The sequence below is a fragment of the Cyprinus carpio genome, chromosome A21 (assembly GCF_018340385.1).
Source record: "Cyprinus carpio isolate SPL01 chromosome A21, ASM1834038v1, whole genome shotgun sequence".
Lineage (NCBI taxonomy): Eukaryota > Metazoa > Chordata > Actinopteri > Cypriniformes > Cyprinidae > Cyprinus > Cyprinus carpio.
In genome coordinates, this window is record NC_056592.1 from 19,663,214 (window position 1) to 19,678,197 (window position 14,984).

Sequence of the window (14,984 nt, forward strand, 5' to 3'; positions counted from 1 at the left end):
AAATTCTAGAAATGTAACTGATGTCTTTTCGGAGGTAGCGGTTGGACCAATCAGCTCTTGCGCTCGGGTGACGTCGGCGACTTGGTTTAAATCATAAAACAACTTATTTCTATTACAGCGCAGTGTAAGGAAAGAGGACTCGTCCTCACTCTCTTGATAGTTTAACACATGTCAGGAATACAGAGCGTTATTCTTGGGTTAGCATGACAGCTAGCGGACTGAAGTAAACATAACAGAGCTGTAACTAGCCGAACACTAGCGAGCTGTTTAGAGACTCATACACGAACACTAACAAGACACCAGCGTGTTATTTAACACTCCCTTTTAACACTGTTCTACATTTTAAAGTAGCCTACTATAGACGTGACTCTTATATCTTGTAACGTTAATATAAATACGACGCTCATTCAGTGCTAGCATGAGACAGCACGAGAAGGAAATATGTTCATCATGTTCTTCTGAATATCTTTAGCAGCTGGCATTCGTCTCGTAGAAGCTTCCAGTGAACAGAAACAAATCTGAACAATAATGAATATGCAGTATGTGGGGTGGATGTGTGTGTATGCATGCAGATGATCCTATAGTGTGTGTTCCAGGGCAACAGAACTGGCTTTCTCTTTGGATCCGCTTCCTCTGAACGAGATCCCTCCAGCGCCGGAGCGCACCGAGGTCGCATGTACGCTGAAACAGAGACCCGTGTGTGTGTGTGTGTGTGTGTCTCAGCTGAAGTCCCTGTCTCTGCCGGAGTGCTGGGTGAGGGATTTCTTCATGGCACACATGTTCACCGAGCTGCAGAAGTACCAGAGCCTCATGGAAGCAGGCTTCACCAAAAGCACATACATCATCTCCCAGAGCGCCGTGGCTTATCATTACATACGAGGTGCGGGATACCTGCAGAAGATACTCTACCAGACAAACGCTTTTGAGCAGTAAGAGGTTTCTTGAGCAGCAGATCATCATATTAGAATGATTTCTGAAGATCATGTGACACTGAAGACTGGAGTAATGATGCTGGAAATACAGCTAAACATCACAGAAATACATTACAGTTTAACAGAGATTCACACAGAAAACAGCTGTTTAACATCATAATAATATTTCACTGTTTTACTGCTTTTTCTGTATTTCTGATCAAATAAATGCAGGCTTGGTGAGCAGAAGAGAAAACATCTTACTGTTCAGAAACACTTTACTTGTAGAGTATGTAAACCTAAATCAACATGTTGTTTATGCATATGGCTACATTTGATATTTTTATCTGAGGTTTTAAAACCATTAAAATGCATTTTATAGACTTTAATGAAAATCAATTAAGGCTTGGTTTCACAGACAGGGCTTACATTAAGCCAGGATTAGGCCTTAGTTTAATAAGATTTAAATTAGTGCTGTCAAAATAAGTTTTTGTTTACATAATATGTGTGTGTGTGCTTTTATAAATACACACACATTCAAGAATATATTTACGTATGTTAAGTTTATATATTAAATATATTTATATATGATTTAAATTATATGAATATAAATATATACATGTAAATATTTGTAAATAATGTGTGTCTTTATATATACATAATAAATATACACAGAACACACACATATTATGTTAACAAAAACCTTTATTTTGGTTGTGATTAATCACCAATCGTTTGACAGCACTAATTTAAATAAATAAAAAATGTAATGCATCTTTTTGCTCTGGTGTCTTAGACATGCGATTGAAGTGAACAAGAGAGACTACCGAGCCTGGTACGGACTCGGACAGACCTACGGGATCCTCAAAATGACCTTCTACTCGCTCTACTACTACTGTGTGTGTGTGTGTGTGTGTGTGTGTGTGTGTGTGTGATGGTTTCAGGCCTAATTAGAACGAACATTCGGTGAATGTTACAGAAACTGTCTCAGCAAGTGGAGGCCAAAAAGGTAAACCGGTGACTATTATACTGTAGCACTGAAACAGAGACTGAATGTGTGTAGTGCTGCTGACGCTCTGCTCTGACGGCTTCGGTGTTACTGGAGGGTGTATTCGGTCGGAGATGTGGAGAGGATGGCTCTTCTGAAGCTGGCCAAGTGAGTGTGTGTTCTTCAGGAGTGTGTTGTGTGAGAGCAGATGTGTGTGTTTCTAGGCTTCACAAGCAGCTGAATGAATCTGGCGACGCTGCAGTGCTACATCATCTACATCCGGGATATTTTCTCGTGTGGGGTAAGATGATGGATGTTCTGTAGCTAATAATGTGGGCAGGGATTATTACTTTCCCTAACCACAGTTTGTGGATAAATGTTGAGGTAATTCTGTGCATCATGCTGATGAAGATGTGACTGATCACAGGTGTGTGTGTGTGTGTCAGGAGCAGCTGGAGCACGCGGAGGTCAGCACCGCTCTCAGGTATCTGGGTCAGTATTACTTCAAGAACAGACTGTACGACGAGGCGTGTCGATTATAACGACGTGAGTTTCTCTTCATCGCTCTACTCATCCCTTTATTACACATTTAAACGTTACATTATAAATATCATTTCTGATGAACTAACACTAACTCGATAATAAAATCTGTACACTAACTACATGTTTTTAGCGTGTGGTTGAAGGTTGTTGACGTTTCTAGCATGTTTTAGTATGTTGTTAGGACTTTTTAACATGCCAGCATGTTTTAGCATTTTTTTTTTAGTTAGAAGTTGACACTATGCAGTAAACATGTTTTAACCTTTTTTCTGTAGATGTAGGTGTTGTTGGATGTTAGCATGTTTTAGCAGTTGATAGTATGCTGCTAACATGTTTCAACACATTGCCAGCATGTTTTAGCACTTAGCTAGCATAAGTTATGTCATTGACATGTTTTAGAATTTAACTAGCATAATTACACGTTGCTAGCATGTTTTAACACTGTTACACGTGCTAGCTTGTTTTTTAGGATTGTATGTAGATGTCAGCATGTTTTAGTATTTTTCTATAAGTTGAGGCATGTTTTTAACACTGTTAGCATGATTTAGCATTTTGTTAACATCATGTTGTTAGCATATTTACAATAAATTAAAGTTTTAACATGTTTCTGGCATGTTAACATTTTTATTAGTTGATGGAATGTTAACATACTAAAATATTAAAACATGCTAACAGTGTATGTTCAAGTTAATAGTATGTTGTTAATTTTTAGCAGATGTTAACATGTTTAAACATTTTCATATTCGTTAGTAGTAAGTTACTTGTTTTTTTTTTACTTAGAAGTTGACACTATGCAGTAAACATGTTTTAACGTGTTAGCATGTTTTACTTTTTTTCTGTAGATGTAGGTGTTGTTAGATGTTAGCATGTTTTAGCAGTTGATAGTATGCTGCTAACATGTTTCAACACATTGGCAGCATGTTTTAGCACTTAGCTAGCATAAGTTATGTCATTGACATGTTTTAGGATTTAACTAGCATAATTACACGTTGCTAGCATGTTTTAACACTGTTACACGTGCTAGCTTGTTTTTTAGGATTGTATGTAGATGTCAGCATGTTTTAGTATTTTTCTATAAGTTGAGGCATGTTTTTAACACTGTTAGCATGATTTAGCATTTTGTTAACATCATGTTGTTAGCATATTTACAATAAAGTTTTAGCATGTTTCTGGCATATGTTAACATTTTTATTAGTTGATGGAATGTTAACATACTAAAATATTAAAACATGCTAACAGTGCATGTTCAAGTTAATAGTATGTTGTTAACATGTTATCATATCTTGGACTGCTAGCTAAACAGCAGAACAAAGGTTTATGAGTGTGTGTGTGTGTGTTTCTTCACTAGTTTAAGTGGTAGATCAGAATCAACACGATCAAGTCCAGGAAGCTGTGGTTTAGTTTAATGTTAAATATTTCCTCTTTATAGTTGTTTGGTAGGATTTCTGCACTGCGACACAAAACAGCAAGCGTACTGTAATTAGTGTGACCTGTCTAACGCGTTTCAAATGCTTGTTTCAGGCGCGAGAGGAAGGCAAGGCTTTGTTGAGACAGATCTCTGCGGTTCGAGAGCCCAACTCTACCCTGCGTCTTCAACCCGCTGTCCAACACCACCACACCGGTCTCCCCTCGACCTGTCCTCCATCACACCCTGACACACAAACACGTTCATGTCACACTGTAAATAACGCTTTGTACAGACAACGATGAGTGTCATAGCAAATAAACTGAAGAAGCTTTGACAGTGGAGTGTTTTATTACATACACACTCATTTTAGTTTGGATTATACAGTGGAAAGACATTCAAAAGTGACAAACAAACATCTCTAACCTTCCAAAACTAATGCAAAATGTGCAAAAGAGGAGCCAGAGCAAGAATGTAGTGATATAATCTGCATTAGGAAACTTACACACACGCCAAAGAAAAAGACTTGCGTGTGCATTCGGTGACAATAACACTGAACTCCTAAAGCATCACACACTCAAACTTTGAAACATAAAGCAGCAACCCATGAAAGATTTAAAGATGAAGTAGTTATGTTCAGCTGTAACAAACATTTGGAAGACAAAGGAATACAGGTTACCATTTGGAATCAATACTTTTATATTGCTTTTACATTTGGATTTGATTTGCATAATACACACAAAAAAAAAGCATGTAGGAAAAAATAAAAACTAATATTTAAAATGCTATCCAAATGACAAAAAAAAAAAAAAAAAGGTATAAAAATTCCCATCAAAATAAGGCCCATTCATGTGTCAAAGGGCCACCTGATTATATTAAAGACAGAAGTATGAACACTGCCTGATGTGAAAGCTGCTGTCTGTACACGGCGGAGCTCCTAGTATTTGACCCGGAGCTGTATGGGAGTGGACGGAGGGGACGGCTGGCGCGAGCGCAACACGCGGGTGTACGGTGAGCCCACCTCAGGCCTCTGTCTCGAGGGCGTGCGAGACGGGAAGAGCGAGCGGAAGAAGGGACGCTTCTCCGGAGGCTGGTTCTCCACGTAAGCCACGGCCACCCCGCAGCCCCTCTTCTTGCAGGAGCCGGACGCGGGAGGCGCGGGAGCAGGCTGGCTGCGCTGGAGCTGTGCTAGCAGCTCGTCTTTCTTGCGCAGGTCTGCTTTGACCAGCTGCAGGCTTGTGTGCAGCTCCACCAGCATCTGGTCCTACAAACACAGCACACGGGGGAGACGGCAGCCAGCGGGGTTAGAGAGGGAACACTTACATGCTTAATTTAGTTCTTCTGAAATCACACGGATCAGAAAATCAGGCCAGGAACATCAAAAGAGGGTTTAGAACAAACAACATGTGAGTAAAATAAATAAGAGCAAGTAGTTTTAAAGGAAGGGATGCATGTGAATCTTGTGCATCATGTTGGTTTTGTTAGTGTTCAATCTAAATTAGTGTGACAGGAGTTAACGAGAGAACACAGAAAGAGATGTTGGTGTGGAACAAACTAACTGTGTGTGCATCCAGCTACACACTGCTGAATATCAGTAACAGCTCAAATAAATTACTCTTTTTATAACGTAAAGGATAATCCATGGCTAGCTGTGCATTGATTTTAATGCATTGTGTGGAGGCAAAGAACCACCTGACGCGAAACAAAGTGTGTTAAAATCATATAATGCACAGCTAGCCGTGGATTATCCTGATTATTTACCAACACTGATGTTTGCAACTATGGGCTGCACGATAGTGAGAAAAAAATGACATTGCGATATTTTATTTTTCTGCGATATATATTACGATATAAAATCTAATCTAATTTTTTCTTACAAACAAAAATGGGGTGAGCACACTTACGTTCTCATTTTAAATGATTTAAACCTCAGAGTATTATTTAGATTAGAGTAAATTATTTGTTTGTAACTTTAGGATATGGTTTGAATTGTTAACATATTAACTAACATGAGCTTACCACGAACAATACTTTTGTTACTATATTTATTAATCTTAGTTTATAAAAACACAGCTGTTCATTGTTTGGTAATGTTACTTCACAGTACATTAACTATGTTAACAAATACTGTACAACTTTTGATTTCAACAATGAAGGCTATAGCCTAAATGCTGAAATTAACAATGTAGTAGAAGTGCAGTTTAGTAATAGTAAATAATGTAGTTAAGTAGTTTAATAAATAGAACATTATTGTAAAGTGTTACAGACTTTTTTTTAATACACCAATTCAGACGTCTCGTGAGTTCAGTGTTGGACAGGTCAGTTGTTTAAACCATTCATTAAATTGAATCGGTTCAAAGGAATCATTAGTTCGCGAATCAGACGTGTACGGCACGCGTTGTGCGATATCCTAAACTGCCGAGATAATTACACAAGCTTTTGACAACACAGAAAACATTTCATCACTGGATAGTGTTTTTTTTTTTTTTGTTCGACACCATCGTGTCATTGATTTTGATTAATATGCGCGAGAGAGAGAGAGAGAGAGAGAGAGAGAGAGAGAGAGAGAGAGAGAGAGAGAGAGAGAGAGAGCGAGCAAGACAGCGCTGGTGTTGTTTGAAGACGGTGAAGGTGAGCGTCTCTCGCGCTCTCTCTCTCTCATATGTGCCCTGTTAAACTGACAGGATTTAAAAACACATGCAAATGATGAACTTTCACTCTATGATGGTTAAGCTGTGCAATTAATCCGCGAATCACATTCGTCAAGGGCCGGGGCGCAGCTGGCCCGTACGGTTAATGAATAACGGATCAACTACGACAGCCTACATCACACATCCTGTCATGTGACTATCGTGGATTCGTACATCGCGATATCGATGCTTAAACGACACATCGTGCAGCCCTATTTGTAACGCAGCATTACACAGGAAGAGTAAAAACGATGGTTATTTTCATCAGTTAGAGCTGAGCTCTGCTGTTGTCTGAAGTGCACTCGTGTTGTTACCTGTTTGGCGAGTTTGCCGTCTGCTGAGGAGAGAGCGTTCCGGAGCTTCTCTCCGTCGGTGTTGCGGCAGCAAGCTCTTTCTCCAGACTGCAGCTTCACACCCAGCATCTGGAGCTCCACCCGCAGCTGCTTCAGGTTCTACAACACACACACGTCCCAGATGAGATACTGCAGTCGTCCCTTCAGTGTGTGCCAGGAGCAAACCAGCTTACTACAGGAAATCATGTCAATCAAGGGTGCACTGACCCGCTGGCCCTCCTGCAGCTTGCGCTCGGCTGTGGTGGTCAGGGTTCCTGTGCTGCCCGTCCCTGGCAGGGTCTCCTGGAGACGCTTCAGCTCTGAACGAGAGTGTGGGTTTAGCTGTAGAAGAACGCCCTCTGAATCGTGAAACTCTTATTTCTGCTCCTTACCCAGAGATTTCAGCCGCAGCTCTGTGTGTTTGAGGTCCAGCTCCGCCCTGCACTGCTCCAGCTCAGCTTTACACTGCGTGAGCTCCACGCTCTCGTGATCCGTGTCTCGCTTGTGTGTGGAAGCCAAGCGCCGCGAGCGCCGTGGAGCGCTGACGTCACTCAGAGGAGGGAACATGGGAGCTGGGGCGACGTCACCCTCTTCCTTCTCCTTCAGAGCAGCAGCAAGCTCTCGGATCTCTTCGTCTCGCTCCTTCAAGACCAGAGAAACACTATCAGAAATCACATCCTCCACATAGAAATAACCGGAGCTTCGGAAACAACAGTGTTCACTCTGTTCTGTTTATTATATATAAATAATTATCTTTATAACTGTTTTCAACATTGATGATCAGAAATGTGTCTTGAGCAGCAGATCAGAATATTAGAATGATTTCTGAAGATGCTGCTCCTTCACATCACTGACCTCCAGCTCCTGGCTGTAATATTTCTTCAGGCTGCTCTTCAGGTTGTTGAGTTTGTTCTCGCAGCTCTTCTCCATCAGATCCCTCTCGGTCTCCAGCGTCTCGCTGCACAAGGAAGGAACTTAGAACATGCACATGTACCACATCCTACTCTTCTTCCTCCACAGCAGCAGTGGTCAGGTACCTGAAGTCGTCCTGCATGCGGCTGATGACCTCCATCATCTCAGCGCAGACCTGCTCTCGGACCGTAGCCTCCAGCTCGTCTTTCTCCTGCCGCTGACGCAGCACTTCACGCTTCAGAACATCGATGGCCTTCAGCAGCGCCTGCACAACACGGTCACAGAAACATCCTTACACCTTCAGACCAATGAAGCGTCCGAGACATTCACATGAAAAACAATCATCAACAGAGCTGGGCAGAAACCGATTATAAACTACATCTTAAAATACTCATCATCAGATTGATGAGATGAGTACATATTCACACAATAGCAATACATTACTGATGTTCCTTCCTAAGATATCCCACCGCTTACAGCACACTCAAAAAGTCTTCAGTTTCATGGACGTTCACACACAGACGTCATAATTCAGTTATTTGAGAGACCACACAGCATGTTTACAGAAATCATCTACATTTCAACAAGTGTTTTCTCAGCATTTGCATCAACTACTGATGGACAGACTCATTTTTATTTGAATGATGGGATGTTTAATCATGTATTACTGTGTCTTTGGAAGGCTTCTGTCTATCAAACACATTAAAATGCACAAATTCACATTATTCTTTAGTTACATGTAATGCAGGGATTCCCAAACGTTCTGTCAGACGAACCTCTTTCTGCTCATATAAACATATACACAAATATATATAGCCCCCCTGAGATTTTAAAATAATAAGTTAATAATTCACACATATGCATGTTCACGGTTCTCTGATGTTAGTAAACGGTCACATCACATGCAGGTAAACTAATGAAATATTTTATAACAAGTGTTTCATTTTAATTGATGCTATTTGAAAATTATTATAATTTTACATTTGTTTTGATGCAAGTAATTATTAGCTTATTAACCTCACAATCCCTGGTTTGGGGAATCTTGACAATGTAATGTTTAATGCTGTTCATAATGACGAACAAACACATTTGACTCTGTATTTTTATATCAGCATGGTACAAGTTCATGCTATTTAAAAATGTGATAAATTGCGATAAATAAACGTGTAATGGGTTGCACAACAGTGTCATTCAGGATCAGAGAGAGACTACAGCTCGCAGTCCTCTCGTCTCTCTCATGACGAATCAAATAAAAGTGTATTTACTTCAGGATCAAACATGGTGATGTCTCCTTCCTCGTCGCTCTCCTCCTCCTCCTCCTCCAGTAGAGTGGTGTTGTTGGGATGCGCTGGCTGCTCACGGAGCAGTGACAGGATATACGCCACTCGTGTTTTACTACACGGCCCGTGCACCAGCTGACACACACACACACACACAGAGAGAGAGATCTGTGAAGGGAGAATGTTGTCTGGTGTCCAGAGGAGAGATAAAGCCGTCAGTCGTGTTGTTACCTGAGTGGCGATGGCAGAGAACTTGAGCGCCTGCAGCGTCTCGTCGTAGGTGGAGGCGCAGGGGTTAATGTTGACCACCATGCAGGAGCGGCCGTGACCACAGAAGAAGCTCTGCAGGACCCTGGTTAGCTTGCTGTCTCTGAAGGGAACCACCAGCGGCGGCCGAGACCTGTGGTGATGACAGAGTGAATGATCAGGCCACCAGCGGAGCCGCCCGCTCCTCGTCACGTGACGCGTCACTCACTTATTGGTCTGGTTGTGTCTCAGAGCAGTGATGCAGCGGCCCAGCGTCAGCAGAGACGTGTTGATGTTGTTGGCCTCCTTCATTCTCTCGCCGTTCTGCTGGGCTTTACAGCGCTCGGATCCTGCCAGATCACACACCGAGAGCCTGCCGGACACAGAGGACAGCTCCACATTAACAGCTGGAATGATTCTACAGCCTTCAGTCCAATACAACAACTACAAGAGACACCACTGATGAAGCGTCACGGGAACGACTCACTCGCTGATTCTGGTCACCTGTCCCAGCTCGGCTTGAGGCTTGACATGCAGGACACGGATAGTAAAGATACTATGGCTAGAAATGTCAAGAAAACACATTATTATTATGTTTTGTCCTCACATGAAATTGAAGGTTTAAGCGGTCTAAATGTATCAGTATTCTGATAAAACATAACAAGCTCAAGTGTTACAATGTTTCATCTCTTTGTAACAAAATGCATGCATGAACTGCTCACAAAGAGACACGTATAAAGAAGAGAGAGTGAACTTCTCTTCATGCTGAGCTGCGCACCTGCGGCTGGAGTTGTGGTTTAGGTGAGTGCTGGCAAAACTTTGATTGCGTTGTCCGACTTTAAGCACTTTCCAGGCCTCTTCTGCACTCTGTACCTGAATCCAGGTCAGATCTGACGCGAGGACACCAACCGTTCAATACCATTAAAACTGAAAGAACACATTTAAATGTAACTTCTGCTCTGTGAGTGATTCTTACCCTTCACGTAAGGGTTTCCGTGTTTGTCGTCGCTGAGGCGTAGCGTGGCTCTCTTGTGGGACTGGAGTGAAGGCAGAGCGTCCAGGAGATCGTAGAGAAACTCGTTGTAGATCTCATAAAACGAGACCCAGACTGAGAACTGCACACCCTCCTCAAGATCCTCTCCACCGCTGAGACACAAACCGTTGGTCTCCAAACACACCGCGTCCGAGTCTGGAGGACAGACACCCCCCGCAGAACACGTTAGGATCTCAAACACATCTAGCCAGTACAGCTGGAATCAGTCACGGTTTATAAACAGAACGCCAGTCTCTCTAAGAGGCCTAACATCAGCGTTCACTGAACCAGAGTCTGGGCTGAGTGTGAATAGTTCTGCCCCAGTTTTCAGCGTGACGTAGCTCTGGGTGGATGTCAGAGAGCTGCTCACCCTCCAGCTGTGTTGCGATGTGACTGGCGGCCGAGAGTCCGCTGATGCCGCTGTCCCAGGACAAACCCGCTCGCAGCCTGGACGGAGCTCCACCGCTGCTGTCCACCTGAACAAAAAGAGCATTAGAGACGGTCAGGAAAACCTCAAACTCCCGAGAGACAACAGGGATTAACCAATAACGTCTGACAAACATGCATTCACACATTTCCATCTAGTTGCCATGTTTTAATTCTAATTATTAATTTTATCATAAAATAAGTTATATCATAAGTTAGCGGTACTCTCGTGAATGGAGGTGGAGACTGACAAGTTATTTTTGTTTTCTTTGCACATAAAAAGTATTCTCGTAGCTTCATAACGTTACAGTTGAACTGATTTGACGATGTCCTCACTACCTTGAACACAGTAGCTCCCTTACGGTCTACACAGGGTCAGAAAGCTCTCGGATTTCATCAAAAATATCTTAATTTGAATTCAGAACGACACGAGGGGTCCGTTACAATTTATTGAAGCATCGAAAATACATTTTGCTCCAAAAATAACGACTTTATTCAGCATTTTCTTTCTTCTTGTTCACAACAGACCCGGAAGAGAAGAAAATGCTGAATAAAGTCGTCATTTTTGTTATTTTTGGAGCAAAATGTATTTTCGATGCTTCAATAAATTCTAACGGACCCTCTGATGTCACATGGACTACTTTGAAGATGTTTTTATTACCTTTCTGGACGTGGACAGTATACCGTACATACATTCTCAATGGATGGACAGAAAGCTCTCGGACTAAATCTAAAATATCTTAAACTGTGTTCCGAAGATGAACGGAGGTCTTACGGGTTTGGAACGACATGAGGGTGAGTCATTAATGACATCATTTTCATTTTTGGGTGAACTTACCCTTTAATGACCGAATCTATCCCTATAATGGAAAGGGGGTACTGCAAAACATGCTCAGAGCTGGGTCTTCAGCTTCACATTTAAAAAGGCATGAGTGCATCATGTAAACACCACTTGATCAAATCTTGTATTAAGGGAGATTTAAAGTGTCTTTGAGATTTCAGGATGGATTTCATGTCACTTATCGTTCATACATGTATCCCACTCTATTAATATAATGACTGATAGTAGTTTTAATGTCTGATGGAGGATTTGACACTCTTCAGAGAGTTGTTACACGTTGTCTAAAGGTTGTGTGTGTTACCTCTCTCAGCAGAGCGTCCCGCCGCATCTCCTCCGCACGGACCTCTCGCGCGTCCAGTTTACGCACCTCCTGGCTCAGCACGGGCTTGAGGTCCATGGCGGAGTACAGCCGTCCAGACAGCTTCATGAACACAGAGACCATCGCTCGCGGCAGCAGCCCTGCCTCTCCGCCCGCACCTGCTCAATCACACACCACACCAGCTCACCCAGCTGTACAGAAACACCTGCATCACACCGTGCCGGCCCGGACGACTCACCCTGTACGGTGTAGGTTTTGCCCGAGTTGGTCACGCCGTAGGTGTAGAGGAGCCGGTTTTCTCCACGCAGAACGTCTCGCACCATCTCCCGTATGGTGTGATCGTAGACCTCCTGCTGAGAGCTCGCCGGCCCAAAAATCTGCACCAGTGAGAAACGTCACGTGAAGCCACATCAGGGTGAAGCTCGGCTCTTTGAAGCTTTCCTCGATGGTGGATGCCTTACCTTTGTGAAGGTGAACTTGTGCAGGCTCTGAGAGACGCCTCTCTCCGCACTCTTCATGTTGCGGGAGTCTTTGGGCGCTCGGAGAAGCAGACTGTCCTCAGACTGCACGTTCACACAACCCTGAGGAGCACAAGCAGCACAATAAAGACTTCACTGTTAGTCAAACAAGCCCGCCTTTCCTTAAAGTGTTTCACAAGAGCGTGCCGAACTCCTCACCTGCTCCTCTCCCCGCTCTTTCTCTGCGTCAGTCAGAGGACGGATCCGCAGGAAAACCTTCAACTTCTCGGAGCCGTCATCAGTGCTGCCTCGTCTGCTGACATCAGCCGCGATCTGCAGTCGAACAGATCCGTCAACATCACAGAGCCTGCCCTGAGCTACTAACACTTCTCACAGCGCTCTTCAGTGAATAGAGTTATTGTGAGGGAGCTGCTTCTGGCACCGTGATGATCTGAGACACGAGAGCCCACTAAACAAACAGTGAGCCGCAGCCCGGGGCCACAGCAACATTCACAGGATTGCATGAATCAATCAAAAGTAGTGCAGTACGATAATTACATACTAGACTGGTGTCTATGAATAATAAACTGCAAAAGACTGCTATTTTAATATAAAGTCTGTATTTCATTTGATAACTCTCGTCAAATCACACACACACACAGAACTCTTCACAACAACCCACCAAAATAAAGTGAAGAAACCAAAATAGTCGTAATAACATAATTAACACATTATTTTTCATCCATATTTTCATTTTAACAGTAAACGTCTGTTGCACTTAAAATAAAAGAAACCCTTTACGTTTTATGCATTCATTGAATATACACTGAATCAATTTTGATGATACATATTAAACCATAACACAACAAATATCAAAACATTTCATAAGGCCCCAATATTGTTCATTTTAATCATGCTTTTGATTATTAAAACAGAATACTGATATAAAACAGATTTCAAAGGACTATTTCTGTGTTTATATTACTAGCACTTTTGTGTGTGTTACCAGTCTGTAACTTTCTATTGATCCTGAAGACCTTGATGAACTGGTTCAGGTGTGTCTGAACAGGAGCTGAACTACAGTTAGTCTTATCTGCAGTAAAACCACGGTTAATTTCCATAAGGGACTCATATTTTTAGTTAAATGTAAAAAATTTGAAATCAAAATCTTGGACTGGAAAAAAGAAGATTTTTTTGCCCTATTTGTAGTTAGAGCATTCGTGGTTAAAAAGTATATAAATCTGTATTTTTTAAAGAAAATGACCTGTTGTTTTTCTAGATAAGACTCTTATTCCTTGGCTGGGATTGTGCACTAAAACTGTAATCTGGACCTTCAGCCCACTGAAGTCCATTATATGAAGAAAAATCCTGGAACCTGCTTTTCTTCGCGACTGAAGACATGAACACACTGGATGACTGACATGGGGTTGAATAAATTACCAGAAGTGAACTACTCCTTTAAGGAATAACCCCGTGGAAGAAACTGAAGGTGACCCATCTCAAGCATCTGACAGCCAGCTCTGGAGCAGCAGGGGTCGGTCTTACCTCTTGAGCGGGTGCTCGGGTGTCTGCCGCGGGGCTGATGACGGAGATCTCCGGCAGAACAGACACAAAGCGCTGGGATCTCACCACAGATCCGATATCAGCAGCTGTGGACTCAAACACAGCGCCGCACTCGTCCTCATCAGACAGGAGCCCGCACGGAGAAGCCAGAGCCATGATGAGCGCGCACTAGACACGAGAACGCGCACAGAACAACTAGCGTTACTGCATGGACAGCTAACTAACTAACTAACTAAACACTCGGTTAGGTTCAGCTCGAAGACTGACTGGTAAACAACGATACATTATAATATAGCTAACAACAAAATACGAGAACAAACGAGCAGCATTTCGACAAAATAGCGGGATTTATTTTAATAAGCTAATGCTGTGTTTGCTCTTAGCAGTTAGCATCACATATTCGAAAACACTCGGCTCATACATTGTCGTACCTTAATTTATGACGTCCTCGGGATCCAAACGTAATTTAACAGTTATATAAGTGACTCCTACAGCTAAGCTGGAATCCTGGACACAGTTAGCACTGTAACTAATCTAAATCTGAACCGATCCCGGTGCTCCGTCCACCTGCGCGGCTCACTAACGGCTACCTAATAACGTATTCGAAGTTTCGAACGCCGCGGTAAGTGCGCTCCACCAATCACCACGCACCGGTGCAACCCCAACTGGCCAATCAGACACGCCGGAGGAAATACTTTGCGTTTGATTGGTCAAAGGCGCGTCCCCTCCCTTCGTCGGAGGTGTGGCAGTTAGCTTGAAAACTGAATCTCTTAAACGTATTTCAGATTAAAATTGGATAGAGTTTAATAAATGGTGACAAACTTGTAATATGTTAAAAGAAGCGGTGTTGTCAACTAATTTTCAAGGGAAATCGCACGTCGATTTGTTGCTAAAAGTCGTTTACGTAACCATGACGCAAAACTGCCACTGCATATACAAAATGTGATAGGAGTGTGTGTGTGTGTGTGTGTGTGTGTGTGTGTGTGTGTGTGTGTGTGTGTGTGTGTGTGTGTGTGTGTGTGTGTGTGTGTGTGTGTGTG

General features: G+C 42.6%; 1 protein-coding gene and 1 long non-coding RNA gene across 2 annotated transcripts; one reads left to right on the forward strand and one right to left on the reverse strand.

The window, feature by feature from the left end:
* Positions 1–1,616: 1,616 nt before the first annotated feature.
* Positions 1,617–4,367, forward strand: LOC109050824. Its single transcript, XR_002011287.2, has 3 exons — positions 1,617–2,200; positions 2,346–2,445; positions 3,961–4,367. It is a non-coding gene; the product is annotated as an uncharacterized LOC109050824 (long non-coding RNA).
* Positions 4,177–14,543, reverse strand: kif20a (kinesin family member 20A). Its single transcript, XM_019068388.2, has 19 exons — positions 14,376–14,543; positions 13,927–14,112; positions 12,601–12,714; positions 12,385–12,504; positions 12,162–12,300; positions 11,906–12,081; positions 10,708–10,813; positions 10,281–10,493; positions 10,083–10,194; positions 9,792–9,866; positions 9,534–9,677; positions 9,290–9,458; positions 9,044–9,193; positions 7,904–8,043; positions 7,722–7,824; positions 7,259–7,508; positions 7,095–7,186; positions 6,849–6,986; positions 4,177–5,108 (listed from the first exon to the last, which is right to left on the reverse strand). Exons 2-19 carry the CDS (start codon positions 14,098–14,100, stop codon positions 4,782–4,784), a joined length of 2,742 nt encoding a protein of 913 aa, XP_018923933.1. The 5' UTR covers positions 14,101–14,112; positions 14,376–14,543; the 3' UTR covers positions 4,177–4,781.
* Positions 14,544–14,984: the final 441 nt, after the last annotated feature.

Bases quoted from the DNA above. Each gene is read 5' to 3' on its own strand.
- kif20a (XM_019068388.2), bottom strand. From the start codon at position 14,100: ATGGCTCTGGCTTCTCCGTGCGGGCTCCTGTCTGATGAGGACGAGTGC. The intron at 10,814-11,905 runs GTAACACACACA...CTTTTTGTTCAG, and splicing joins GGGACGCTCTGCTGAGAGAG to GTGGACAGCAGCGGTGGAGC. The intron at 9,459-9,533 runs GTGAGTGACGCG...TCATCACCACAG, and splicing joins AGACACAACCAGACCAATAA to GTCTCGGCCGCCGCTGGTGG.